General features: G+C 55.0%; 1 protein-coding gene across 1 annotated transcript in view; it reads right to left on the reverse strand.

Moving 5' to 3' along the window:
- Positions 1 to 24,394, reverse strand: part of ZCCHC24 (zinc finger CCHC-type containing 24) — a 60,580-nt gene extending 36,186 nt beyond the window's left edge. The window contains exons 1-2 of the mRNA XM_077895186.1: positions 24,073 to 24,394; positions 12,291 to 12,491 (exon numbers count right to left, since the gene is read on the reverse strand). Of these exons, the coding sequence (XP_077751312.1) occupies positions 12,291 to 12,491; positions 24,073 to 24,318 (447 nt within the window). The 5' untranslated portion in view covers positions 24,319 to 24,394. The remainder of the gene's footprint in view (positions 1 to 12,290; positions 12,492 to 24,072) is intronic.
- Between the last annotated feature and the right edge of the window lie 2,765 nt (positions 24,395 to 27,159).

A 27,159-nucleotide genomic window follows, 5' to 3' on the forward strand; every position in this document is an offset into this window, starting at 1 on the left:
GTGACCCAAAGTCCTAAGAACCTGTCCCAGCCCTCATCCCAAGGCTGTGACCGTCCCTCGGCCCCTCTAGGGCCCATCCCAGAGGCAGCCCCCTCTGGGGCACCAGGGTGGGATGGGAGGGCCGGGCCCCTTTGATAAGCCCACAGCCCTGCAGCACTTCTCAGACCTCTGGGGTGTCCTCAAACAGCCTGAAGCCTATCGGTGGTGACGGTCATTCAGGCAATCACAGCAGCTGACACTTCGCGTGTGTATGAGGTACCGGGCTCTCTGTTAAGCCCTACAGATAAAATAACTCATTAGCCTCCCAACAGCCCATCATCTTTGTCTTACATAGGAAGAAACTGAGGCCCAGAGACACGAAGCTGGGACATTCCGGGGCGGGGGGGGGGGGGTCGCACCCCGGAGGGCCGGCGTCAGGGTCTGTGCTCAGAACTACCACGCCCCGAGGAAGGAGTCTCAGAAGAGGCTGCGGCACCGGGCCTGGGGTCCTTCTCCAGCACCGGCACCGGCACCTATGCCAATCGGGAGGCCCTGACACCGTCCCCCGCACCCCCACCCCGTCAACACCCATCCCGGCTAACATTCCCTGAGCGCTTGAGACATTTCCAGTCCTGTGCCAAGCAGGGGAACACCACGGCCCAAGCCCCTGGGCCCCGAGGCCAGCCCCTGGGCCCGGAGCAACCCCTGCAAAACTACCTTATACACACACAGGCCACCAGTCCCGGGCCAGCCCTTCCTCGCTGGAGTCCCATAATGACGCTGTTTGCCTTTCCTCCCTCCCTCCCTTCTTCTCCCCTCCTTTCTTCCTTCCTTACTCTACTGATATCCCGTAACATGTAGTCCTAGCCCGGTGCTGTGAGAAAGCCTCGGTTTCCCCACCAGCACACTGATGGCTCTGAACGAATCAATGGTCCTGAGCCCAGGCTCCTGCAGGGAAAATCCTGCGGGCCCTCAGTCCCTCTCCGCCCGTCCCCTCCCCAGGCTCCAGTCCCTCTGGCTCCTGGAGGAACCCCAGGTCAGGGCTGGCATGGGGGGTGCTGGAAACTCCAGGTAGGGGTCGGACAGGCGCTGGTGGCCACAGCCCTCCCTGCCTCCTTCACAGCCCCCCGGGGCCCAGCCTGCTCTGGCCTGGGGAGCCGTCCAAGGGCTGGGGTCCAGGGGCTGCCGAGATCGGGGTCAGGGAGCAGGGAGGCCTGGGCCAGCCTCTGCTCTCCCCTGGCCTCTTGTCCCTCGCCTGAGCAAGACCCCAAAACTATTTACGTCGCGCCTCTAAGGTTTCAGCTGTTCTAGGATCGATTCTCTCCCCACTCTATTTTTCTTCTTCTTTTGCAATCTCCAAGTAACCCGAGCTGCCAGATGGGTGGGGGCGATGATTGTTTTCTGTCTGACATCTGGATTTCATTAGCAGCCCTGGGCATGCTGACTCAGGAACGGCAGCTCCCCTGGGCTCAGGCCCTCCCTGGCCCCCTCACAGTGCCCGGTCCTTCACTGGACACCGGACGCACAGGTGATGAACTCCTCAGACCTCCCTCAAAGACATAAGCAGCCTCCCCACCACCACCACAGAGAACGTCCTGGGACTGCTGGAGCCTGAGAGCCTGGAGGATTTCTGCTCCCAGCTCAGGGCTTGATGGAGGCTGCCAGGCTGAGTGCGGCTGGGCCTGACCGCCAGGAAGGGGGGACAGAGGGCTGAGGGCAAGGACGCTGGGTCCTGGACGTCCCCCCCTCATCCACGCCCTGGCCTCCTCCAGACAGAGATGCTGAGTGGGCCATCAGGATGGGGAGTCCTGCGCTGACCCCAAACCACAGATACATTCTGGAGATGAGGAAGGGTGGCCCAGAGTGGTCACCATGCCCCATGGGTAGGTAGTACTTTCTTATAGTGTCTGGAATTTGTCCCCTCACCTCCAACCTTTGCTCACCCTTCCTTGCCTAATATCTGGCCTTATCATCCGTCCATGTTACTGGACTGGTTTTATTTGCTGTCTTGCCTCCTCTAGCCTGGCCTCCAACCTGCCACCAGTGTGAGCTTTCAAAATGCCAATCGGAGCATGTCACCTAAACCCTTGGATGGCTTCCCCCTGCCCTCCAGATAAAGTCCAAGTTTGTGCAGCTTGGCACGCAGGCCCTTCACCACCTGCTGTGGCCACACCTCCCTCTCCTCCCCACAGGCACCCAGTGCGCCAGCCACAGCCAAGGGCTCGCGCTTCCCGGAAAGCAAACCCCCGTTATTTACACACTTGCTTGGAAGCCTTCCCCACCCCAGTTCTAGACTCCTCCTCTGGGAGGCTTCACACAAAGTCCCAGACTGAGCTGGTCCTTCCCTGCAAGCCTCAACTGTAGCACTGGTCACCCTGAACAGCCAGCAGTGTTTCTGCCCATCCCACCGAGGTCAGGTACAGGGCCTTATCTAGCACCGGCCTGGCACATAGTAGGAGCTCAGAAAGACCTGGGCGATTGTAGCATGTCCTGGGCTCAGCTCTGTCCTGGACAGATCATGTGTCCTGGGCACAGAGGTGGCACCAAACCAAGCCCCCACCACCAACACCCACACCCATGCAGGCTCAAGTGCAGCTGGCTCAGAGCAAAATGCTGCCACTCGGGTCATCACAGCCCACCACATGGGGGTGCAGAAGCCAAGAGGAGGTGCCCAGGTAACCCTGCAGGTGGGCCCAGCAGATAGCAACCATGCCTCTCTCATAGCCAGCTGGGATTTTTGCTGCCGCCAGAGTTGACAGCCCAACCGCCCCAGCCTTCTTGACTGCACTGGGGGCCGCAGACACCCCTGGGCCAGGCCAGTGGTGCAGTCTTCCAGACACAACAACCTGGCCAGGCCAGGTCTGCTACAGACTCCACTCATATGGTCCTTGTCCCTCTTCATTTCCAATAACCCATCTTTTTAAAGAACCCTGATTTTCTTAAAACTAATAATATACTGTATGTGAACTAACTTGAATTTAAATAAAATCTTAAAAACATTTTTTAAATGAATAAATAAAGAAAGAACCCTGACTTTCTGAGAAGGACAGTGAAGATCAAAGCCTGGATGCTAGGGCAGATCAGAGAATCTAATTAACAAAACATGGGCTCTGTGGGGGGCCTGGGTGGCTCAGCCAGTTGAGCATCTGACTCTTGATTTCAGCTCAGTTCTTAATCTCAGGGCCGTGTGATCAAGCCCCAAGTCAGGCTCCATGCTCAGCAAGGAGTCTGCTTGAGATTCTCTCTCCCTTTCCTTCTGCCCCTCCCCACTCTAAAAAAATAAATAAAATAAATAAAAAGCATGGGCTTTAGAATGAGGAAAACCTACATTTTAATTCCATCTTTGCTTTTTTCTAGTTACATGATCCTAGGCAAGTCACTTCACTTCTCTGGGCTTCAGTTTTATGATCTGGGAATTGACCTGATAGAGCTTTTCAGAAAACTAAATGAGTTAATGCATATTTCACACCTAGCTCAGTGGTCAACTCAGCACGTACAGACTAGTATCACTGTTGGTTTTTTTTTTTTTTAAGATTTTATTTATTTATTCATAAGAGACACAGAGAGAGGCAGAGACACGGGCAGAGGGAAAAGCAGGCTCCCTGCAGGGAGCCCAATGCAGGACTCAATCCCAGGAACCCAGGATCACACCCTGGGCCAAAGGCAGATGCTCAACTGCTGAGCCTCCCAGGCATCCCAGTATCATTGTTGTTAATATTATTATTACCCTGGAGCTGAAGGCCTGGCAAGGTGTGGAAATAGCCACAGAGGCAGATTTTTCAAGAACTGAATCATAGATGTTCTTAACTCCTGGACTTTCTAGAGCCAGTGCTGACACTGGCTGGAGATGGACCCTGGCCCAGCACAGCCTCACCCCACAAAGAGGGGCTGCCCTTCAGCATCATTGGTAATTGGTTTCCAGCACCTTCTGCATCTGCTTCAGGGGGATCCCAGTCTTCCTGTAGTACCCAATCCCCCTTGCACTGCCCCCAGGAGTTACGAGAAGCCCCATCATTCCGATGGCTGAACTCTGGACACCTCTCTCCACCCTTAAGGTTGGAAAAACATCAGTTAACAGAGTACCAGTCTCCTGCACTCTGTAGTGTGTCCTGGGCCCTGCTCTCTCCTGAGCACAGAAGTGGCACCGAGCCAAACCCCCACCACCACCACTCACACCCGTGCAGGCTCAAGTGCAGCTGGCTCAGAGCAAAATGCTGCTACTCAGGTCTTCACAGCCCGCCATGCTGAGGTGTAGAAGCCAACACGAAGTGCACGGGCAACCCTGCAGGTGGGCCTAACAGATAGCAATCATGCCTCTCTCATAGCCAGTTGGGATTTTTGTTGCCACTAAAGCTGGCAGCCCCAACCCATCTTGGCTTTCTTGACTGCACAGGGGGCCACAAAGTATCTCCTGGTTCCTGTGCACCACCACCCAGGCTATCGGCAGTGAATGCTTTAACCACACTTTCACTGTGACCTCACTCAGAGCCCAGAGCCTCACAGTAGCTTTAGGCCCTAGGCAGAGCTGCCTAGGGTTCCACACATTCTGCTTCCAGCCTAGACCATTTAAGATTTTAAAAGCACTTAGACCACTCAAAAATCATTCCATAAAAGGAGAGGGGAGAAAGGAGTAGAAAAAAACATTTGAAGAAATAATGGCTGAAAACTCCCAAATCCAATGAAAAACCTTAGTCAACACATCCCAGCAGCTCAACAGAGTCCAAGTAGGAGAGACACAAAGAGATCCACAAATAGACGTGTGGTAGTAAAACTGCTAAAAGTCACAACAAGGAGAAAATGTTGAAAACAGCAAGAGAAAAATAATACAGCATTCCCAATGGAATTCCAATAATATTAACAACTGACTTCTCATCAGAAGTTATGAAGGCCAGAGGGCAGTAGGGTAACATTCAGTGTGCACAAGGGAGGGGGAAAAAAACTATCAGCCAAGAATTCTATACCTTGCAAAGCTATCTTTAAGAAATCAAAGTGAGATAAAGACATCCCCAGATAAACAAAAACACAGGATTCATTGCTGGCACACCAACCTTTCAAGAATTACTAAAGGAAGTTGTTCAGGCTGAAAGCAAGTGAACCCAGGTGTAATGCAAATACACAGGAAGATACAAGAAGCTCTGATAAGGAGGTTATGTAATTATAAAAGACAGCATAAAATCATGGGTTTGTTCTTTCTTCTGTGATTTAAAAAGCAAATGGGGGGCACTTGGGTGGCTCAGTCAGTGAAATGTCTGCCTTTAGCTTAGGTCATGATCCCGGGATCCTGGGATCGATACTGGCATTGGGCTCCCTGCTTATTTATTTATAAATAAATAAAATCTTTTATTTATTTTTTTTAAGATTTTATTTATTTATTCATAGACACAGAGAGAGAGGCAGAGACACAGGCAGAGGGAGAAGCAGGCTCCATGCAGGGAGCCCGACGTGGGACTTAATCCCAGGTCTCCAGGATCACACCCCAGGCGGCAGGTGGCACCAAACCGCTGCGCCACCGGGGCTGCCCCAAATAAAATCTTTTAAAATATAAAGAAAGAAAAAAGAAAAGAAAATGGATAAAACAACATGTATATAACTGTACTGCCTGTCCTATAACATTTGGAAATGTAAGACATTTACCAATAATAGCACAGAGGAGTCAAGTGGAAGCCTATCTGTCTTGGGCTAAGGAAATGACTCCAGGTGGTAACTTGAGTTCATGGGAACAAATGAAGAGAGCTAGAAACTGGAAACAAGAGGGCTAAAATGCAAAAAGCAATGATGTAGATTGCTCTCTTTTCTTCTTCCAGCTTCTCTGAGACACATAAAATTTTATAAAGTAATGATTATAACAAGTATTGTTGAATTTGCAACATACATAGATGTAACATGTCTAACAATAATGCCACAAAAATCAGGAAAAGAGAATCAAGCTATAAAGGAGTCACATTTCTATATCTCACTGGAATTAAGTTAGTATAAATTTGAAGTAGATCTTATATGTTAAGATATGTAAAACAAGTCCCAGAGCAGCTACTAGTAGCTTAAAAAATAAAAAATAAATAAGTAAAAAACATCATTAAAGAAATCAAAATGTCACATTAGAAAAGTATCCCTCAATGAAAAAGAAATCAGTGCAGGACAAACAGGGGAACAAAAGAGACATGAATAATTTGTAAAACAGCAGACCTAAATCCAACTATATCAATAATCACATATACCAGAAGAGCATTAACAATAGCATTATCAATACTATGAATGGATCAAACAATCCAAGCAAAAGGCAGGGATTGTCAGAGTGAATAAAAGGCAAACCAAGATCCAACTATATGCTGTCTAGAGGAAACACAATTTCGATCTAAAGATATGAACAGATTGAAAGTAAAAAGATAAAGATCTCTTACGTACATAGTAACCACAAGGAAGCTGGCTACACTAATGTCAGACAAATTAGACTTTAAAACAAAAACTGTTATTAGAGATAAACAGGGACACTTTAGAACAATAAAAGGATCAAGTCACCAGAAAATACAACAAGTATAAACATAGATGTAGCTAACAAAGGAGCGCCAAAATACATGCAGCAAAAACTGGGAGAATTGAAGTAAAGAAATAGTTAATTGAACAGTAATAGAGATTTCAACACTCCCACACTTATGGTAATGGTTACGAGAACAGGGCAGGATATTACCAAGGGCACAGAAGACATGAACCACACCGTATGCCAACTAGACCTAACAGACCCTATGGAACACTCCAACCACCAACAGCATAATTCACTCTTCTCAAGTGCCCATGAACCATTCTCGATGAGAGCCCAAATGCTATGAAACAAACCACAACAAATTTAGAAGCACCAAAATAATACAAAGTGTGTTCGCTGACCACAATCGAATAAAGGAAGAACTCATTAAAAAAAAAAAAAGATTTGACTTATTTATTTGACAGAGAGAGAGCACACACATGAGCAGGGGAAGTGGCAGAGGGAGAGAGAGAAGCAGACTCCCCAGTGAACAAGCAGCGAGCCTGATGTGGGGCTTGATCCCAGGACCCTGGGATCATGACCTGAGCCGAAGGCAGATACTTAACTGACTGAGCCGCCCAGGCACCCCAAGGAGAAATCATTTTTAAAAGATATTTGAAAAAAAAGTAATTAAAAAAAAAAGATATTTGGGAGGGATGCCTGGGCAACTCAGTTGTTGAGTATCTGCCTTCGGCTCAGATCATGATCCCAGAGTCCTGGGATCAGGCTCCCTGTTGGAAGCGTGCTTCTCCCTCTGCCTCTGTCTCGGCCTCTCTCTGTGTGTGTCTCTCATGAATAAATAATAAAATCTTTAAAAAAAAAGATATTTGGGAAACTCGCAAAATTGTGTATATTAAACAACACACTCCTCAATAACCAGTGGGTCACAGAAGAAGTCATCAGGGAAATCAGAAAATACTCTGATGAATGAAAAAGGAAGATACAACATACAGAATTATGGGATGCAGCTCAGAGGAAAGTTTATACCTCTAGAAGAAAGTTGTAAAATCAGTGCCCTAACTTTCCATCTCAAGAAACTGGATGAAAAACGGCAAACAAACCTAAACCTAAAACAAGCTGAAGGAAGTAAATAATAAAAGATGAGAATGAAGAACTGGAAGAAAGAGTTATCTGCAAAGAGTTATCTGCACACGCATGTTCCTAACAGCAGTATTCACAACACCAAGAAGGTAGAAGCAATCCAGTTGTCCACTGATGGACAAAGATAAACAACATGTGGTCTACACACACTCACACATACACACACTCTCTGGAATATTATTCAGCCTTAAAAAAAAGAAAGGAAAAATTGAAACTTGTTACAACATGAATGAACCTTGAGGACATGTCAAGTGAGATAAGCCACCACAAAACAACAAATCCTGTGTGATTCCACTTATATGAGGTCCCTAGAGGAGTGAAATTCATAGCAACAGGAAGTAGAATGGTAGTTGCCAGGTGCTAGGGAAGGGAAAGAGAGGGGGTTATTGCCTAATGGGTACAGAGTTTCACAAAATAAAGAGAGTTTCATGGATGGATGGTGGTGATGGTTGCCCAGCAATGTGAATGTACAGTTGGCTCTTGAACCATATGGGGGTTGAGGTACCAACCCCCACCAAGAGCAGTCAAAAATCTGTGTGTATAACTCTTGACTCCCCCAAAACTTAACTACTAATATACCCTTACCCATAACAAAAATAGTCAAGTAACCCATATTTTGTATATTACATGTATTCTATGCTCTATATAATAAAGTTTGCTAGAAAAGGGAGAATGTTATTTTGAAAATCATAAAGAAGAGAAAATAGTTATTGTACTGAAAAAAAAATCTGTGCACAAGTGGACCCACATAGTTCAAACCAATGTAGCTCAAGAGTCAACTGTACTTAATGCCACTACATTGTACACGTAAGAATAGTTGAAATGGTAAACTTCATGTTGCACATGTTTTACCACAATTTTTTTTAAAAGATTAGAGTGGAAAGTAACGTAATGGAGAACCAAAAACGGGTGCAAGAGATCAACTAAACCAAAAGTTGGTTCTTTGAAAAGTTCAATATAACTGACAAACCGTTAGCTAGACTGACCACGAAAAAGAAGAGTGAAGACTCAAATTACAAGAATCAGAAATAAAGGAGGGGGGCATTATAACCAACCTTACTGAAATGACAAAGATTATAAGAGAATATTAGGAACAACGGCATGCCAATAAATTTGACAATTTAGATGAAACAGACAAATTCTACAAATACACAAACGACAGAAACTGACTCAAGAAGAAATGGAAAATCCAAATAGATCTCTAACACAAAAAGAGACTGAATTCATAATTTTAGAAATCTACCTCACAAAAGGAAGCCCAAGTTCAGATGGCCTCGTGGGTGAATTCTACCAAATATTCAAAGAAGAATTAATATTAATTCTTCACAAACTCTTCCAGGACATAGAACAGGATGGAACACTTCCCAAATCATGGAACCGATTAAATGCTACTATGTACATGGATGAACCTTGAAAGCAATATGCTAAATAAAAGAATCCAGGGACAAAAGACCACATGTTATATGGTTCTGTCTATACGAGATGTCCAGAATAGGCAAATCTATAGAGATAGAAAGTAGATTATTGGTTGCTAGGGGTTGGGGAGCCAGGGGGTGGTGATAGCTAGAGTATGAGGTTTCTCTCTGAGGTGATAAAAATGTTCTACAATTGGGGCACCAATTGGTTGGCCGAGTTGGTAAAGCATGTGACTCCTGATCTTGGGGTCATGAGTTCAAGCATCTACACTGGGTGTAGAGATTACTTAACTAAATAAAATGTTCTATGGTTGATTGAGGTAATGGTTGAGTGGCTCTGAGAATATACCGAAAATCACTGACTTACACACTTCAAATGGGTCGATCACGTGTTCTGTGAATTATATCTCACTAAAGGTGTTACCAAAACAAGCATTCCCTCTCCACTTTTTTTTTTAATAAAGATTTTATTTAGTTATTCATGAGAGACACAGAGGCAGAGAGACATAGGCAGTGGGAGGAGAAGCAGGCTCCACGCGGGAAGCCCGATGTGGGACTAGATCCCGAGAGTCCAGGATCACGCCCTGAGCCGGAGGCAGATGCTCAACTGCTGAGCCACCCAGGCGTCCCTCCCTCTCCACTTTTAACTATCATATATGTTGAGCTCATATTTCATTTGAAACAGAGGTTTCCATGGCTTATAAAAGCCCTGTCTGTCCATTCCTTCATTCCGGAAGACTTTATACCGAGCACCTGCTGTGTGCCGTATCTTGAGCCAGCATGCAGGGTACAGAGATGAATCTAGGCCAGCACCTGCCCCTGGAGCTCGGGGTCAGGTGAGGGGTGGGGAACATCTAATTACGTTCCAGCCTGCCAAAATGCCTAGTACCTCACCAAATAGGCACACTCTCCATTGTTACCCAAGGGAGAAAAAAAAAATAATGCTAGCCAACATTTATTGAGTGCTTACTGTATGCCAGACACCGTGCTAAGCACTTTCCATGCATTACTTCTTTGAATCTTCACAATAAATTCTATGTGTTAGTTTTACAGATGATGAAACCCTCATGAAAGGTGGAGGGTAGCCCTTGGGCCCACAGGAGTCTCTGATAGAATCAGGTTTGCAGTGGAGCTGGAAGAGGGCCTCTACCAGCTTCAGAGGTAAACTGAGGCCCCACCAGCCATGGGTGTCTCAGCCTGGACTGGTATGGATGATCAAGAATGCAAAGGGCACTGAGGTCCCAAGCCTGGGTCACAGACATTCCTCCCTCTCGCCAGCACTCAGCTCTCTGAGACTCTGTGTCTTCACCTGTAAACGGGCTGGTGCTCCTTCTGCAGCAGAGTGAAGAGCTCGGCACAAGTGAACCCGCTATGGAATCCATATTAAGGAAGAACCGAGGTTTGCACCATGGTGGAAATTGAGAGGCACTGAGGTCAGGGACCCTCTGCCCCCACATTTAAAAGAGCTCTGACCCATTCTGGAGAGAGGGTTGACCAGACGTGCACACTCACACACTCACCCTCACCACCCCTCCTCCTCTGCCTCATCCTCCTTCGCCTCTGGAGATTGGCCACCCTTCTTCCAGCAACCTGCCAAGCCCACTCAAGCCTTCCTTTTCCTGGAGGCTTTCCCAGGCTGCCCACTCGGCATGGGTACACCTCCTCGGAACCCCCAGAGCCACTGCGGGTGTCTGAGTGTCACCTGCCGGCCAGGGTTAAAATTCCAGCTCCTCCCCGGACTGGCTCAATGGGCCTGTGCGAGTACCTGATTCCCACAAAGCAGCACGTTAACAAGAGGCTAGCAGGAGACCCGACACACTGGGTAGTTGTGAGCACAGGCGACAGGCAGGAGATGACAAGGGACGTTTCCAAGGTATGGTAGGTGACTGAGAGTCCCCTCGTGGGGGCTCAGCCAGGGATGGCACAAGGGGCTGCTGTCTGGGTGGGCCAGGGGCACATCCTTGAGGACCAACCAGATCCTTAGCTGCCTGTTTGGTCCTCATCCCACTCAGAGAACCCCTGGGGGCTGGGGCCTTTCTCTGTGCTGAGATCTCCGGATGCCAAGGGCCCCTGGCTTACATCGTACACCGAGGGCAGACGTGGCCCACTGGGGTGTGGGTCTGGAGGACGGCCTCCAGCGGGCCAGCTCCCGCACTCAGGGGCGGGGGCGGGCTTCTCTTGACCGAGGGTGGGGGGAGGCTGAGATCACTGGTATACTCAAATCACTGGGACTTTTACTAAAACACAGTCATGGGTTGGGCCTAAGATTCTGCATTTCTAACAAGCTCCCAGGCGACACTGATGCAGCTGTGCCTGGCCACACTTCATGCAGCGAGGAGGACCTGCAGCATGGCACAGCCTCTGAGAAGAGCAATGAGCAACGAGCACATCTCGGCCTCCCATTGGTCCGGAGGCACCCAGCCCCACCCAACCGCACCCTGGGCTTGTAACATCTGGAGGGTACGACTACATGGATTTTCTGAGTTTCCAGGATCCCATTTCCATTACATACGTAAAATAAAAGTAAAAATACACATTATAAAAACATCAGAAAATATGAAAAAATAACAGGAAAAAGAATCCCCGATCATCTTGTACTGTACTTCAAACAGCCCTAACCTCTCTCCCCAGGATCCCAAGGCCACATCTGTCAGAGTCAGGGGTTATCTCCGAGTGAGGGGATCTGCCCCCAGGAGCCCCACCCCGTCAGAACGAAGCACTGGGTGGGAGACGGGGCCCCCTTCCCACCCCAAGAGAGATGCCCGGCCTGCGGCGCCTGAGGCCTCCACCCAGACCTACGCTGGGGGCACAAAGTCAGGGGCAAGGCCCTCTCCCCTCCTCCCTCACAGGCAGGAGACGGAGCAAGCACTGCCACAGAGGAGGGAGAGGTGGGGTCTGGGGGAGGGGGTGCACATTGGATTCCTGGCCCAGAGCCCGCATTCCTTCCCTGTGAGTGTGAGGAGATGGGGTCTCTCTCGGGAGAGCTGCGAGGAGGCCGCTGGCCCCCATCCTGCCCCACTGTAACAGGACCCACCCCGCAGAAGGCTGGTGGAGATGTGAGGGCCCAGAACCTGGGCTGGGGGCCCCTCGCCCAGGGCCCCTCACTAGCCAGCGCAGCCCCAAGCGGGGACTCCGTCCCATCCCCACCAGCCAGCCTCGGAAATACCAGAGGGACAAAGACGTGGAGGCCAGGGGACCACGCGGCCACGTGCTCGTGGCAGGGGCCCTGGGGTGGGGGCCGTCGCACGCCTTCCACCCAGAGAAGGCGGCTGCCTTACCTGGGGACAGTCCTTGATGTAGTGTCCTTTGTTGAAGCACAGGTGGCACAGGTAGTTGGGGGGGGGCCGCTTGCTGGGCTTGCGGGTCTCCGAGGTGAGGGTCAGGTCCGAGAAGTGCTCGGTGAGGGAGCTGAGGCCATCGGCGATGTTGTTGAGGGAGCCGTAGGGCGAGGCGCTCTTGTACACGCTGCTGCTCAGCGCCTGCGGGGGACACAGGCGTGAGGGCTCCCCCAGGAAACGCCCTCGGGCACACGCGTGTGCAGCACAGCCGGGAATTCCCGCCCGCTCAGTTCACACCCCACCTCCACGGGTGAGCCCCTTCCCTCTCCGGGCCACGGCCCCATCCGGGAAACAGGAGCCATGTCAGCTACCTCTAGGGTTTCCGGGGGGAGGCTACGGTGAGGTCACGTTATCTCCTGACTCAGTTTCCCCATCTTACAAGAAAGAGGCGCATCGGCTTGGAGTCTTGTTTCCATTGTACAGGAGAGAAGACTGAGGCTCGGGGCTCTGCGCGGTGTCCTGTGGCTCGAGGCCTGCGCACGCCGCGTGCGGGGAGCCCCAGGCCGCCGGGGCCTGCCCTGGGGGAGCCCGGGCGGAAGTGGCCCACCTCCCCCACGTCTCCCACCTCCAGTTGACAGGAACCAGATGTCTTGCCCGGCTTCAAAGCAGACGCGGCCCAGGCCCCCTCCTGGTGCATACAGCCTCTATTTATAGGAGTCACGGGCTCTGGGCGGCCAGGCCCAACTGGAATTTAGCAAAGGTGGGGCCTGTGGGGAGGCTGGCAGGGGACAGCCATGGTCGCCTTTTCCTGGTGCAAGGCCAAGGCTGTCAGGAGGCAGCTTCTCCAGGAGGGCCGATGACAAACCTGGGCATGGGGCCTGGGCATCCTCTGGTCCCAGCGCAGGTGCTCAAGGACGCGGGGGGCGAACTATAGACCCTGGGGAGCCTTGGCTCTCATGGGGAGGCGGCCTTGTTCCTGGAAGTCCCCAGGCCACGAGGGGAAGAGAGCTCCCCCACCACGAGGAAGTTGCCTTGGGTCCCTTACGAAGGTAGGGCAGATGGAGGCTCAGAGCGGGCACAGTCCTTTCCGTTTCCCCAGTGCGGGCAGGGAGGGAGGGGGGCAGAAAGCAGCGCACCCTTCACACACCTCGGCCGCCCCGCTTGTTCCCTCTCTGGGGGTCTGGCATTCCCTCCTAGAGGACACAGCCCTCACCATCTGGGGGCCACAATCTTCCGACTGCCTGGACACCCTGCTATGTGGCCTGTGGCCCGTCCTTTCCCTCTCTGGGCCTCTGTTCCCTCTCCTATAGGTGGAGACTAGACCCTAGGATCTGGGGGAAAAAAAGAAAAAAAAAAAAAAAAAAAAAGACACAGACACCACGTCCAGGGCAGCCCAGGCCACATACACAGTCAGCCCATGACGTCTGGGCGCAAAACTCGAGGCCTCCTGCTGACCATCTCTGCTCTACCACTGCCCAGTGCTACCACGAAAGCCAGCACCAGTGGAAAGTCCGACACCAGCCTGCATTCAGGGTGAGGGTGATTCTCCAGCTCACGGATGGGCCAAGACAGAGTGGTCCACCCCGACGGGCAGAGGGTCCCCCATCCCCGGAGGCGTGCGAGCCGATGCTGGCCAACCCTCGGGGGCGTGCGGAGGGGTCCAACGGCAATGGGATTGGATGACACCAGTCGCATCTACCGCGCACTTACGATGTCCCGGGTACTAGAAACTGCACACGCGTGAAGAGAGCTGATGCTCGTCCCAACCCCTATGAGTCACTGTCCCCATTTTACAGATGAGGCAGCTATGTTCAAACTTGTATCGAATGACTTGAGAAACATCTAACAAAGACAGTTTTCTAGGCCCAACCTCAGACCTACCCAAGCAGTCACCTGGGACCGAGAGCCTGGAACCTACAGTTTTATTGTGGTAAGAAATACGTCACATAAGATCAACCATTTTAATAGTTTATTTTTTTTTAAGGGTCCAGTTCTGTGTCGTGAAATACATTCCCATTACTGTGTGACCATCACCACCACCCGTTTCCAGGGCTTTTTCATCGTCCCAAACTGAAACCCTCTCCCCATGAAACACTAACCCTCCCCCTCTCCCTCCAATCTCCTCCCCCCACAAACCCCCCAGCCCGGATCTGCAATTTAAAGCTCCCAGGAGCAGTCTGTCCAGACTGGCCCAGCCCTACCTGGCCTTGGGAGCACCTGGACTTTCCAACCACCAAGGTCTCTCCTTAGCTTGACTGGAGGCCTCTCCCCACCCAAACTGGCCTGAGGGAGGACAGCCTCCCAGAGAAAAGTTCATCCAAACAAGAAACTCCAAGCTCCAAATGGTGTGACTCACCCTCATGGCTGGGAAATGCAATTTCACAAATAACAACCCTCTTCATTTTTCCCCCCCCGTTCTTTCTTTTTGCTTTTTTCTTTCTCTTTTCTTTTCTTTTTTCTGGATAAGATTTAAGCAAGTTCACAGGAATCGGGACTGTTTTGGCAGCAAACTGTCAAGAGGAAGGGGAAGTCTAGTGGGTGCCAAAAAGCGCATTAATTACACCCTGAACAGCCTCTCCCCCATCTTGTGGCCACACTGCGCTGCCCACAGGCGACCCCTCAGGCATCCCTGGGCCTCCAGAGGCCTCTGAGCGGCCTGTCCTCTCCCTGGCAGCCCGACCCCCGCACCCCCCACCCCAGGAGGGTCACAGCTTCTGTGGTGCAGGCAGCTCTGGGTCAGGGAAGCTAGGTCAGAGCTCTCCCCTTCACCACCTCTCCCTCCCTAGAGTGCTCCGGCCTGTCCCTCCTGGCCGCCCCAGCTCCCTTCCCCTAGCCCCGATTCAGGATGAAAGGACGGAGCAAACAGCTGACCCAACCACTTGCACGTTCCAGATGGAGAAACTGAGGCCCAGAGAGGCCCAGGGCACAGACCAGGGCATGCAGCCAGGCCCGAGGACCACAGGTCCCGCTTGCCGGCTGGCTAAAGGGGCGGGTGGGGCAGCAAGCTGTTTCCTCTCCGAAGCCCTGAGGAGCTCCAGCCATAGAGGTGAAAGGCAAGTTGCCTCTCAGCCCTCTCCACGGCCTGTGGGAACTGGACAGAGCAGGGGCCAGGACACGCAGTGCGCCCCCTCTGGCTGCGGAGGAAGGCCTGGCCTCGTGGGCTTCCCATCTGCGAAATGCGACACAATGCAAACAGGGAAGGAGGGCAAAACTGATGATCCCTGCTTTCTGAAGGTCCAGACACCAGCTACTGAAAACACCCCCAGAGCCCACCACACAGAGGGCACTTGGTCACTACGGGCACCACCTGCTCCGAGTCCTACTGCCTAGAGCTGGAGGGTGAGGCCCTTCATCAGTCTGCTCCTGATTCCCAAACAGCCACGTTGCTCCTCCTGGTGTCCCACGGGGCACCTGCTTTTCCCCCTCTAGTTCTGTGCCTGCTGCCCCCACCCCCAGGATGCCCTCTGTGTCCATCCAACCTCCTCCAGGACCTGGCTTTCAATCTGGTTATAACTCTAGTGGTGTGGCCTCGAATCCACCCTTTCCTCTGACCCAGGCCTCTGGCTCCAAGGGGCAGTGGGAGAAGCACAGACTCAGGTGCTCCAGAGGCCCCTCTGGCCTCAGATGTCCCTGCCACCTCCAGGGGCCTCCTGGATGTCACAGTCAGAGCCCTGTGCATCGGGGCTAGGCTGGGTGGGGATCACCCGTGACGCTGCTGCCCTTGACTGAAGGAGCTCTGCAGCCTCTTCATTTCCCCCACAAGCTGGACAAAGGCAAAGATGTTGCGATGTTCCATCACCCCCAGAGCCCAGACCTGTCACTCTCACACCTGCCACTGTCCTGGGTGCAGATAATCACAGGCGGGGAAAGGCCTGTGACCCTGAGACAGACAAGGTAATGAACGCCCTAACATCTTAAAGATTTAGGTTGGAGAGTCTCTGAGTTGCCATGGACTGAGTCAATAGGAACCCTCACCGCAGATTAAGCTGCTCTGGGCACTGGTTGAGGGCAGCCCCACTACTGGGGTGGGTGGAAGCCACTGGGAACAAAACACCAGCCTGAAGAGACCATCTCTCCCTCCCCCGTCCTCCCAGCAGCTAGCAGGAAGTGTGGGATCCTCGTACAATATCTGGGGGACAGAGCATCCGTCGCCTGCCCATGGCTGGAACTTCTCCAAGGCTCTGGCTTGACTGCCAGGGAAAGTTAGAGGGGAAGACGCTGAGATCTATTCTGATCCTGCCTGTGTCATAGACTTGACTGGATCCTTTCCCTTTCTTGGTTTTCTTTTACCTACAAGAACACTATCTGGATGGGCATTATTGGCTCCATTTCATAGACCTGAAAGCTGAGGCTCAGAGAGGCTGAGTAACTTGCCCAAGGTAAAACAGCCAGCATGTGCCTAAGGGGAGAGTCGCACCCAGGTCAGTCGGCCTGTTATATCTCAGCTCCCCAGGGCCTCCAAGGCTTGGCATCTCCTATAGTAAAGAGCCAGAGGAAAACATCAGGTGCGGACCAGCCTCCTGGGGCCTGTGACTTCATAAATGCCAAGCCCCTTGGCCCTGGCAAGATGAGCCCCCACCTTGTCTGGACCGGGTGAGGGGTCTGGGCCCTCGGGCTGGGGGTTCTGCGAGGGACCCAGAGTGTGGAGGCAGAGATTCCAGGGCTGACTCAGCCTGCCATGCTGCCCTGCCTCTGTGCCCCTCCCAGACAGTAAGAGGGCACAGCAGGCAGGGGGTAGACAGGAGTCAGGGCAAGTGCAGAGAGGCTTCCCCTGGGGAGGAAGACCAGGGCCAAGAAGAGAGGAGGGACAGCCAGCAGAGATGGAAGCACACACGCAGGGAAGGACACGGCAGTGGGCAAGGCCACGAGAAGGGGAGCATCCGAGGACACGTGGCCGGAGCAAAGGCGGCGTCCTGCCCCCGCCCCCCAGGCCAGAGATGGCCCTGAAGGCAGGGGAGGCAGCGGGGATCTCTGATCCTAGTCTCCAGCTCTTCTTTCATCAGCTGGACAACTGCTTTCTTATCCCAAAAAGTCGCCCCACGCCCCCTCCATACACACAGACACGCGCGCGCACATGTGCACACACCACACACCCACACCCCTCTCTTTAAGACAAGAAACCATTCATTTCACAAATGACTCCACCCCTTCTCCAAGGGGATCTGCACTTCTTGTACCCCTCGGGTCTGTCTGGGGCTCCAGCCCAGAGTCACACACACACACACACACACACACACACACACACACACACAGGAACAGGTGGATGTGTGCTGCCCTCAGGGAGAGAAGGAGACAACCTGTTGGCTGGGCAGGGAGTTGGCTGATGGGAAAGCGAACTCACACCTCAACTAAAGATGTGGTCAGAGCCCAGCTTTGCTCCTGTCTCCGGGGTCCCGGAAGGTGGCAGGGCGAACCGTAGCCAGAGGCAGCAACCCCTGGCCCAAGACCCCCAGGGGCGCCACGGCCTCCTGGAGGCCCATTCACCCACGGGGGCCAAACACAATTCCCTGCATGCAGCCAGAGCTCAGTGAAAGACTGTACCCTAAATAAGCAGTCCTTTTGATAGCAGGAGGTGGGGAGAAATGGGACCAGACCTGGAGAGGGAGGAGCTGGGTGGCACCGGGACACAGCAGAGAAGACCCAGCGAGACCCTCCCCCTGGACTCCATCCCTCCTGCTCCGGGCCCAGCTCACCGCTCACCCGACAGGTGCTCACACTGTATGGCCAGATGCCCTCTGCCCAGGTAGAGCACAGCATTGGGGACCGCTTGCCTCTCACCTCTAGGATGTGGTTGTTGAATGAAAGCAGAAATCATGAGTTTGACAATCTGAGGGCTGAAAGGGACTCTAATACTCAGCCACTCCGGGGGTACCCCTGAGGTTTGCAGCCCCTGTAGCAGGGGGCCTCGGCTTGGGCTCTGCTGTTGATGCAAGGGGTGCCATGAGCCCCTGGAAGTCGCGTGCAAAGGCGTGTGTCTGTGTGGGCACATCTGCCTGTGCTCTGTGCATGAGCGAGGAGGAGAACTCTCGCAGTCTTCAGATTCTCAAAGAGGTCCCTAACCAAAGATGCTCAAGAACCATGAGCGCACCTAAGTCTCTGCTGGGACACCTCTAGGGATGGGGCTTTACTATCTCCCAAGCCAGCTCTGCCCAAACAATCAAGCAATCCACACACATTCCTCCTGCGAGATGAAACAGGAGACGGGGTACGAGCCTGGGGAGAGCATTCGTGGAGTCACAACCCCGGAGAAGCAAGACGGGAGGAGACGGGGCAGTCAAGTCAGCCATCCCCCCGTCCACGTCGTCGCTGAGCACCTTGTAAGGCCCAGGCACTGCCCAAGCAACAGCAGCTGGGACTTGCAGGTAGAAAAAGGCAGGATTTCCACTCTCGGCGTGCTGACCACATAGCTGTCGACACACACACACACACACACACACACACACACACACACACACGTAGAGCGTACATTCCTCAGCAACAGCAATTGCTATGACACACTTCACCAGAAGCATGCACAGCCTTCCTCCATGGGCCATGGACGCTCGAGGGAGGTGTGCTCCCCCGTGGCAGCTGGGGAAAGCCTCTCAGAGAAGGGGCAGCCTCTTGTGCCAGAAAGAAGTTGGCCTCTGCCAGTTGTTGAGGGCAGGCAAGAGCACTGATGTAGAAGCAACGGCGACTGCAAAGCTGTGTCTTCATGAAGCTTCACGGTATGGCCAGAGGAGGACAGGATAAATGATTACGTGCCACCACGCCCAGGCCCACACCCACACAGCACAGGCCAAGCCTCCTGAGACCCAGGCTGGAGCCCTGGTCATGCCACTGGTGCCCGGACTGTATCATCCCCCTCCTGAAGAGCCTGGACAGTGGGGATGCTGCACGCAGGCTACGGTATGAGACGAGAGTGCCAGCACGTGCTCAGCGCCCATCCTTGGACCCTCCCAAGCCAGGCCATCCTTGGACTTGCGTCCCTTGGAGCCCCATGCCAGGTTCCTAGGGAGTGGCTGGAAAGGGGACACAGCAGGACACCCGGTACCCGCGATCAATGTGCCAATGCCCACCACTCCTCAAAAGATCTGAGATCAGAGGCATCGCAGCTCCACAAAACGTCCGTCCCTGGTGACGGCCTGCCCTGCCCCGGGGCCCAGAGAATGATCCAGGTGAGAGCCAGCATGAGGAGCCACAGAGCCAACTGCAGTCGGAGTGTGGAAGAGTTCCAGATGTAGCTCTGCCCCTGACTTGCTGGGTGACTCGCCAGGCCTGTTTTCTCTTCTGTAAAATGGGAGATGGCAGGATAAAGCACCGCCCAGGAGGAAGGCACTGCGAGTCGGGGCCGTCTTCTCTGCAAGGCGCCCCTTTGGGTGCCGACGGAGCCTGGCTCTCTGCCGCTGCTAATTACAAATTACGAATCCTGCCTGCTTTCCTCCCTCCCACCTGACTCAGAAGGTCCACAGGCTGCGGCCTCCCTTCTGAGTCCAGGCCTGCCCAATCAACTTAATTTGATGGAGGGAGGACCGGGCCACCTCAGCCTACAGGCCCTCGGATGACGGTCCTCCTTGCCTGAGTCAGAGCTCGGCTTCCCAGGGCTGGCCGAGGGAGCCGGGCAGCCTCCCAAGCTCTGCGGGGCTAGAATGCCCTTTTCTCCTAGGACCTGGCACTGCCCCCTCCCACACCTGCACAGACCCCAAAAGTTGCTAGGAACGAACTCCAGCCCCAGAAGCCCACTCCCCGCCCCATTGAGGCACACCTCCACCCTCACACAGATACATGGCTTTGCTCTGCACATCCACCCTGGCCAGGCAGCCTAGGCTCATCTACACCTGGGGACAGCACAGGTGACACACAAAACCTTCAGAAGACTGTCAAGACCTCGGGGCCCTTTAAAGCAGGACACCTTAGTGGCTCCTCTAAGGGTCTAACAGCCCCGTCTGCAGAAGGGCTGAAGCCCTGTGCACAGAGCCTTGTGACACCCCTGCTGCTGTTCTCAACCTCCAGGGGACACACCTGGGCAGTGGAGGGGAGAGGGTCTTCAGCACTGCAGGTGATGGCGCTAGGACAAGACGGGGAGGAGGGGTGGCTGGGGAGAGGGCCTGGGTTAACAGCTCCTTGAAGACCCTCCCAAGGGTAGGAAGAGGTGTGCCTCAACGGAGCAGTCCCTGGGCCTGGAGGTGTTCAGATCCACACTGCCAAATGCTCTATGCCCACAACGCTCTCTGGGTCAAATACTGATGGAAACGCTGGGTTGAAGAAAGGTTGCATGCTGCAGGCCTGCTCAGAGCCTTCGCTGGGGGCATTGTGTGTCTCCAAGGGAAGGATGGTCTTCTGCTTTCCAAACATATTTGACCCAAAGCCCTTCCCCCAACCTCCATAAGCCATCACTGGACTGCAGGGCCACATCCGTCTCCCCCTGGAGGAAGAGGGGAAGATAACAGCTGCCCTGGGACTCTGACCTGGAGCAGGACAGCCCTATCTCCTCTTGAGGGAGCACAGGCACAACCCAGGAGGGGTTCTGGGGTTCTCTCAGAGGCCCAAGAGCTAATGCTCGACCAAGAGGGGTACCTCTCCCTTTCTGGAGGTGGAGCCCCACAGCCCCCACACGCTGCTGTGAATTTAAATTCCAAGCTAAACTCGGCAGGGAAGACCCCCACTCCAAGAACAGCCTTCCTTGGGTACCTACAGGGACAGAAGAGGGGCTCAGCCAAGAGCCCCAGGAGTTTCTCTCTAAAGACACAGAGTTGTCGCCACGGATCAGGGGTGAAACTGAAGTTCCCAGGGCCCATACACTAGACCGAGGCCTTTGCAGAACCGGCGCGAAGTGTCTGTGCCTGCTCTGGCCTGGCACCCTTACCACACGCGGACAAGCTGAAGAGCCCCCCACCAGCATCCAAGACACCTCGTGGTGCTCGCTCCTGCCCTTGCCCACGAACTCTGCATCTCCCTCTGCTCCCAGGGCCAGTGTTCCACTCAGAACCCTTGGCTTATCTTCAGCTTCCAGAGCTGAGGTTCCAGGGGCACAATGGGCTTCTGTGGCCCCATGTCCTCAACCCCCCCGCCCAAATCCCAGCTGCATTCATGGTGTTTTGCTATTGTGGTGGGAGCAGCCCGGGGGTGGTGCGGGAGGGGGTGGGCTCTTGGCACACGGACTGGTGCAGACAGGCCGTGGTCAGCGGTCAGCATGCAAGTCACATCCGCAGGCACTGCCACCAGGCCTGCCAGGCCTTGCACAGAATGGCGATGCTCCTGAGTCCCTGGGTCCCTTCTTGGAGTCCCCTCCGGCCCACACATGATTTGCTGCTTCTCCAACCAGCCCCTTGGTGGCATTCAGGTGGGGGGCATTTTTTCACACCTTCTTAGCCAGTTGCTATTTTGGAGACATATTAGGTCACTGGCTAAGCCCTGGACGCAGGAAAGCCCAGGAGCACGGCGGGGGCTCCAAGAGGGTTTAGGAGGCGAAGCGGGTGAGGGGTGAGAGTGAGTGGGTCTAAAGCCAAGAAAGCCTTCGGGAAGTCGGCAGGCACAGCCCTCCAGCCCCTCCAAGGAAGCCACTACTGGCCTGTGAGCATCCGAGGAGCCCCTTCTAGCTCCCCCAGTGCAGCCTGTCTGTGTGCGTATCTCTCAAATCCCAGGCCCATACATAACACTTTAAGGTGCAGCAGAGACTAAATTCGACGAATATGTGATCTGAGGCCCAGACGGAGACAGGGTAGGGGGTTCCCCCCAACTCAGGTCATAAGAGACTTTTCTACCATTGCTCTGCAGAGCCTTTAACAGCTCCTTCCACAGTGGCTCCAGAGAGGGAACACACCTCTTCGCGGGGTAACTGGGGTCAGCAGTAGTGATCGGAGACAGGTTTCCCAGAGAACCAGCTGGGATCCTGGATAGTCAGACATCTCCAAGAGAGGGCACATCCGACTCCTGGAGAAGACTGTGAATGGCCCTAAACTCCCACGCCTCTCAGCAGGGTCCCACATTTGGGGAAGAAGGCCACCATAGGGTCAGAGCAGTGGGGGAGGCCGGTAGAGGCTGATGAGGGACCCCCCACTTGACCCGTGAGAGGGGAGGGCTCATACAGGTCACGGTCACCGTCTTTGGGATTCCCACAGCGCCCCCGTGAAATCACCTCCCACTCACGTCGTATCATCTTGTCTGTCTTCTGATCTGGGGCCCCCGCTGGCCTGTCCCTGATTCCCTAAGGGGCCACAAGGAACTCAACAAATGTTTGGCACGATTACAACGTAAAAGACCCAGGCACTCGCAAACTGTCCTCCGAAGTCACTGGTCACTGAAGCCGGTTCCCTGAAGAGAGGCGGCAGGGTCTCTTATAAGAAAGAAAGATTTCCAGCCAAGAATAATGCCTCCCGTGGAGAGAGTGCTTTACAGTTTACAAAGAGCTGTGGTATACAAATACTTTCGCCTGGCACCAAGGGGTGGCCCTGCAGGCTCACTGCCCTCCACTCTGCCCAACTGGCCCAGCACAGGTCAGCCAGTCTTCCTCTCAGTCGGCCGAGTACTGGCCCGCCTTGAGGCCTCAGGCCAGTGCTTTATATGCCCACATTGCCCCTCGTCAGTACTGGCAGAGAGGAACACATTATGGGACCAGAGAGGGAGACCCTCTGCTTCCCCCTCTCGTCCCTAGCACACTCACACGTACACAGGCCCTTCTCCCGGACCCATTCAGAACTCTGACTCTCCTCAAACTAACTGCTGGGCTCAGGTCTAGAAGGAAAAGGAGCCCTCGAGGGTGTCCTCTCCTCCACCCCGTCCCCCTGCACTTTTGCAGGGAGAGCGGCCAGAAGATGGATGAGTGAAGGCCACAGAAGGGTATCTGTAATTCCCAAAAGAGGCAGGAGTGGAGGAGGAGGAGGAGGAGGAGGAGGAGTCGTCCAGCTGAAAGGGGAGAGGAGTGGTATCTAGGAAAGCTCTGGAGAAGACCTCTGCGAAGGGGCTGGGAGGTCCTGGCAATCTGCGTATTTATCTGGCTCGCGGAGATGCGCGCTGCCCCTTCCACTTTGTAACCAAATCCACCCAACAGGCAGACTTTGCAAAGCAGCCAGCCCAGGTTTCTGGAGAAGGCACTGGGCAGCTGAAAGCTCTCCCCCCGGCTAGCCCCCCTCCCAAGAGCTCAAGAGGATTTCCCTTTCATTTCCTTCCAGGCTGGGAGGGCGGGGGGACAGCGCAGTCTGTGGGGTCAAGCCCTCAAAAACCACTTCCTATGTGGCTGGGGGAGGGCACGCAGCTGGAGGATGTATCTGGGGGTCCCTGTGCAGGAACAGCAGGAAAAGCCCTGCTCTCCAGGGTGCCCTTCGGGTCAGCCTCCCCCGAGGTCGGAGGAGAAAAGATTTTAGGCCCCTGCTGAGGAGCTCCGGAGCAGAATCTGCACTCCCGGTCCCAGCGAGCCCTGGCCAAGGGGGGGATGGGGTTGGGCGTGGGAAGGACACTTGGAAGGGGCTCCCCGCCCCGGCCGCGCCCCAGCTGTCTGGAGAGAATCCGGAGCCCCCCACCCAGCGGGGCTCCCCCCACCCCCCCCTCCCGCCCAGTCCGCTTCGAGCTGGGCGCCCCGGGCCGGGAGAAGGAGCAAGAGGGCCCCGCCTGCGCCCGAGCTGCTCGCAGCCGCGCTCAGCCGGGAGGTGACGCGCTCCCGGCGCCCCGGGGACATCGGGCGGCGAGTTTGGCAGAGCCGAGCGAGGCCAAGCCAAGCAGGGCCGGGCACCACGGAGCCGGGCCGGGCCGGGCCGGGCCAGGGAGAGCGGGGCGGAGAGGGAAGGCCCGGCGTGGGGGCACCCACCTCTCCGCGCTGCAGCTGGAAGAAGCTGTTGAGATAGCTGGAGTGCAGGGGCGAGCCCAGCTGCTCCGGGCGGCCCTTCCCGAAGGCCAGCTCTGGGGGCGCGGCGCCGGCGGGCGGCTCGGGCCGAAAGGCATCGAAGGCGCTCGCCTGGTGCGTGTCCTGCAGCGACAGGTAGACCCAGTTGAGCAGCTGCGCGGGCTGGTACACCGAAGCGGCGCTCGTGTCGATGGCCGACAGCAGGCTCATTTTGCGGCGGCGGTGCCGGCCCCTCCCCGGCCGCCCGCTCGCGCCCCCCCCCCCCCGCAGCGGAGGGGCGGGCACCGGGGAGCTGCGCCCACTGCCCGCCGCGCGAGCCCCGCCGCCGATCGCCGGTGCCTGCGCCCCGCGCGCCGCCCGCAGCCGCCGCCGCCGCCGCCGCCTCCCCCCGACTGCAGCCGCGGCGCGCGCGGGCGGAGGAAGGAGGCAGCGAAAGTTGGGCAGGAAACTTTTGGGCCCGCCCCCTGCGCGCCGCCCGCCCCGCCCCGCCCGGGATCCGCTATCTGCCTCAGTGCTGACCCCTCCGGCGGCCGCTCCCGGGGCGGGGTCCACGGCGGCCCCGCCCCCCCGGCGCCGTCCTCGCCTCCCATTGGCTGCCTCATTGAATATGGAGCAGCGGGGCGGGGCGAGCGGAGAAGCGGGGCTCGTCGGCGCTCGCCCCGGCTCTCAGGCCCCGCCCCCTCAGGCCCCGCCCCCGCAGGCCCCGCCCCCTCGCGGGCCCCGCCCCCCGGAGCCTGCGGGAGCCCCGGGCCGCCCCGGCCTCATCAATCGGCTCCCGCTCGGCTTGGCGCTCTTCTGGGTCTCCTTCCTGCGTCCTCTGCGATGATTCCATCCCCACTCGTTTTCCCGGCCCGATTTTCCTTCTTTTCTCAGTCTCTCTCCGCTCTCTTTCAGATTGGTGTCTCCTGGGTCCCTGCCTCTGTGTCCCTAAGTGTGTGTGTGTGTGTGTGTGTGTGCGCGCGCGTGTGTCGTCTTTCCTATTTCCGTCCAGTCCGAGGTGTTGGTCTCGCCCTCCCTCGCGGACACAGGCGCGCGCGCACACGCCGCCCCCCGCCCCCCGCCCTCCTCCCGCTATCACCGTAGGACCCTCCCCCTCCCACTTAATTCCTTCCATCTGCGGAATCGCTTTGCGGGCCGGCTCCGCCGAGGGGGGCCCGGGTTCCTGCCCCAGGAAGGACTCCCCGCCTCCTTCCCTCGCCTGCCCCCCTCCCCCTCTCCCTTCTCCTGTTTCTGCTCTGGGCCGGCCTTTCCCTCCGCCCGGACCCCCGGCCCCAGCCCAGCCCGGTGCCTGGGCGGGCCGCCGGGACCTCGGGTGGGCCTGGGGGAGCTCGGGAAGACGACTGTCACCCACCTTCCAGAACGGCCCGGCCGCTCCAAGGATGCCTGGGGGGAGCCTCGGCCCAGCCCGTCCTCCGCCTGACACACCCCGCAGCCCCGGGCCTTCGCCCCCTCGGGCTGGGGTAGTCACCCGGAGCCTGCGCCGGGACCTGGCGGCGGCCAGGCGCCTGGAGGGGACGAGTCACCTCTCCCGCCTCACCCCTGGCTCTGGGCGTTCAAGTGCCAAGGTGGCCACCTTCCAGCTCGGTGACCTCCGCATGGGGCCTAACCTCTGCAAACAAGCCTCTTTTCTCCCCTGTAAAGTGGGGACGGTCACCGTCCTACCTCTGGGGCTATTTAGGAGCTGACCACTTTGAGTTCGGCAAGCAGAAGACATTCCAAAGGCAGCTCTCCACCACTCCCTGCACGAGGATTTCTCCCACTACCTGCACAGACAGCATATGTGGGTGCTTGGACCTGAAAGCCCTTCGGGGATGTGTCCCCCTTCCCAACCGTGTCCCCAACCAGAAATCCCATCGATGTTTCTGTCTCAGATCATTTGATGATGTCACAGATTTTGTCTACCAATTAGTTTGGGATCATTAGTGCAAATGATAGCGCATACACCTGCCATATCTTAATGTAGGTTTATTCATCAGAGACCTATCTCTACAGTACCCCTGTACTGTAAATCAGTGTTCAATCTATTTGTTTAAATAGAAGGTACACATTTGTTCGAAATAAATATAATAACTATTTTACTCCTGGAAATATTTGGGACCATCTCTGGAACTCTGCTACTGTCTTGAGGTTCCAAGATGGGAGGAGGGGGAATAGGATTTGAAACCTCCAAGTTAGACTTTCCATTTATTTAAAAGATAATTTATTTCCATTATTTAAAAGAAAGCTGCAGTTGGGAGAGAAGACGCCTTCCCATGGCCCAAGCAGGCAGTTGGGGAGCCCAGAGGTGACCCCGGTCTCTGTCCTCTACTCTCCTTCTGGGTGAAGGTGGTCTGGTTATGTTGCAGTGCTAACATTTTTCCCTAGTGTGGGTTGCAAATTCACATCGCTTTAGGGGCCGGGCAGGTACCACCAGGTATAGGGGAATAAATAGAAAGTAGTGGAACCTGTGGAGAAGTGCTAGCTATTCAAAACCTTTCTGTCCTGGTTCTCAGCCTGAAACTGAGTCTGTCACCTGCCTAGGGAGACATCTGTTCCGTGGTCCCCTGTCCTTCAGCAATTTTATGCTGTGAGGGTTCTTTTTTTTTTTAATTTTTATTTATTTATTTAATTTATGATAGTCACAGAGAGAGAGAGAGAGAGGCAGAGACACAGGCAGAGGGAGAAGCAGGCTCCATGCACCGGGAGCCCGACGTGGGACTCGATCCCGGGTCTCCAGGATCGCCCCCTGGGCCAAAGGCAGGCGCCAAACCGCTGCGCCACCCAGGGATCCCTGTGAGGGTTCTTGTCATATCTGGCCACCGTGCTGGTGGCCTCTGCTCCTTTTACCCCCCTCCTCCACCCCTGCCCCATAGTTCCTACATAGGGCCTGCTGCACAAAAAGTAGATGATCCAAAAATGTTTGCTAGGTGGACAGCTGGGTGGAGGGTTGGGAGGGTGGCCAGGTTATGCTCCTCTTTGAAGCCCAAATGGGTCTTTTGGTTTTGCACTTTGCTTCCTCCTCTTGCCCACAGCAGACCTGCCCAACACGTGGGCTCTGTACCCAGTAAGTAA

The sequence above is a fragment of the Canis aureus genome, chromosome 4, assembly GCF_053574225.1.
Source record: "Canis aureus isolate CA01 chromosome 4, VMU_Caureus_v.1.0, whole genome shotgun sequence".
Taxonomy (NCBI): domain Eukaryota; kingdom Metazoa; phylum Chordata; class Mammalia; order Carnivora; family Canidae; genus Canis; species Canis aureus.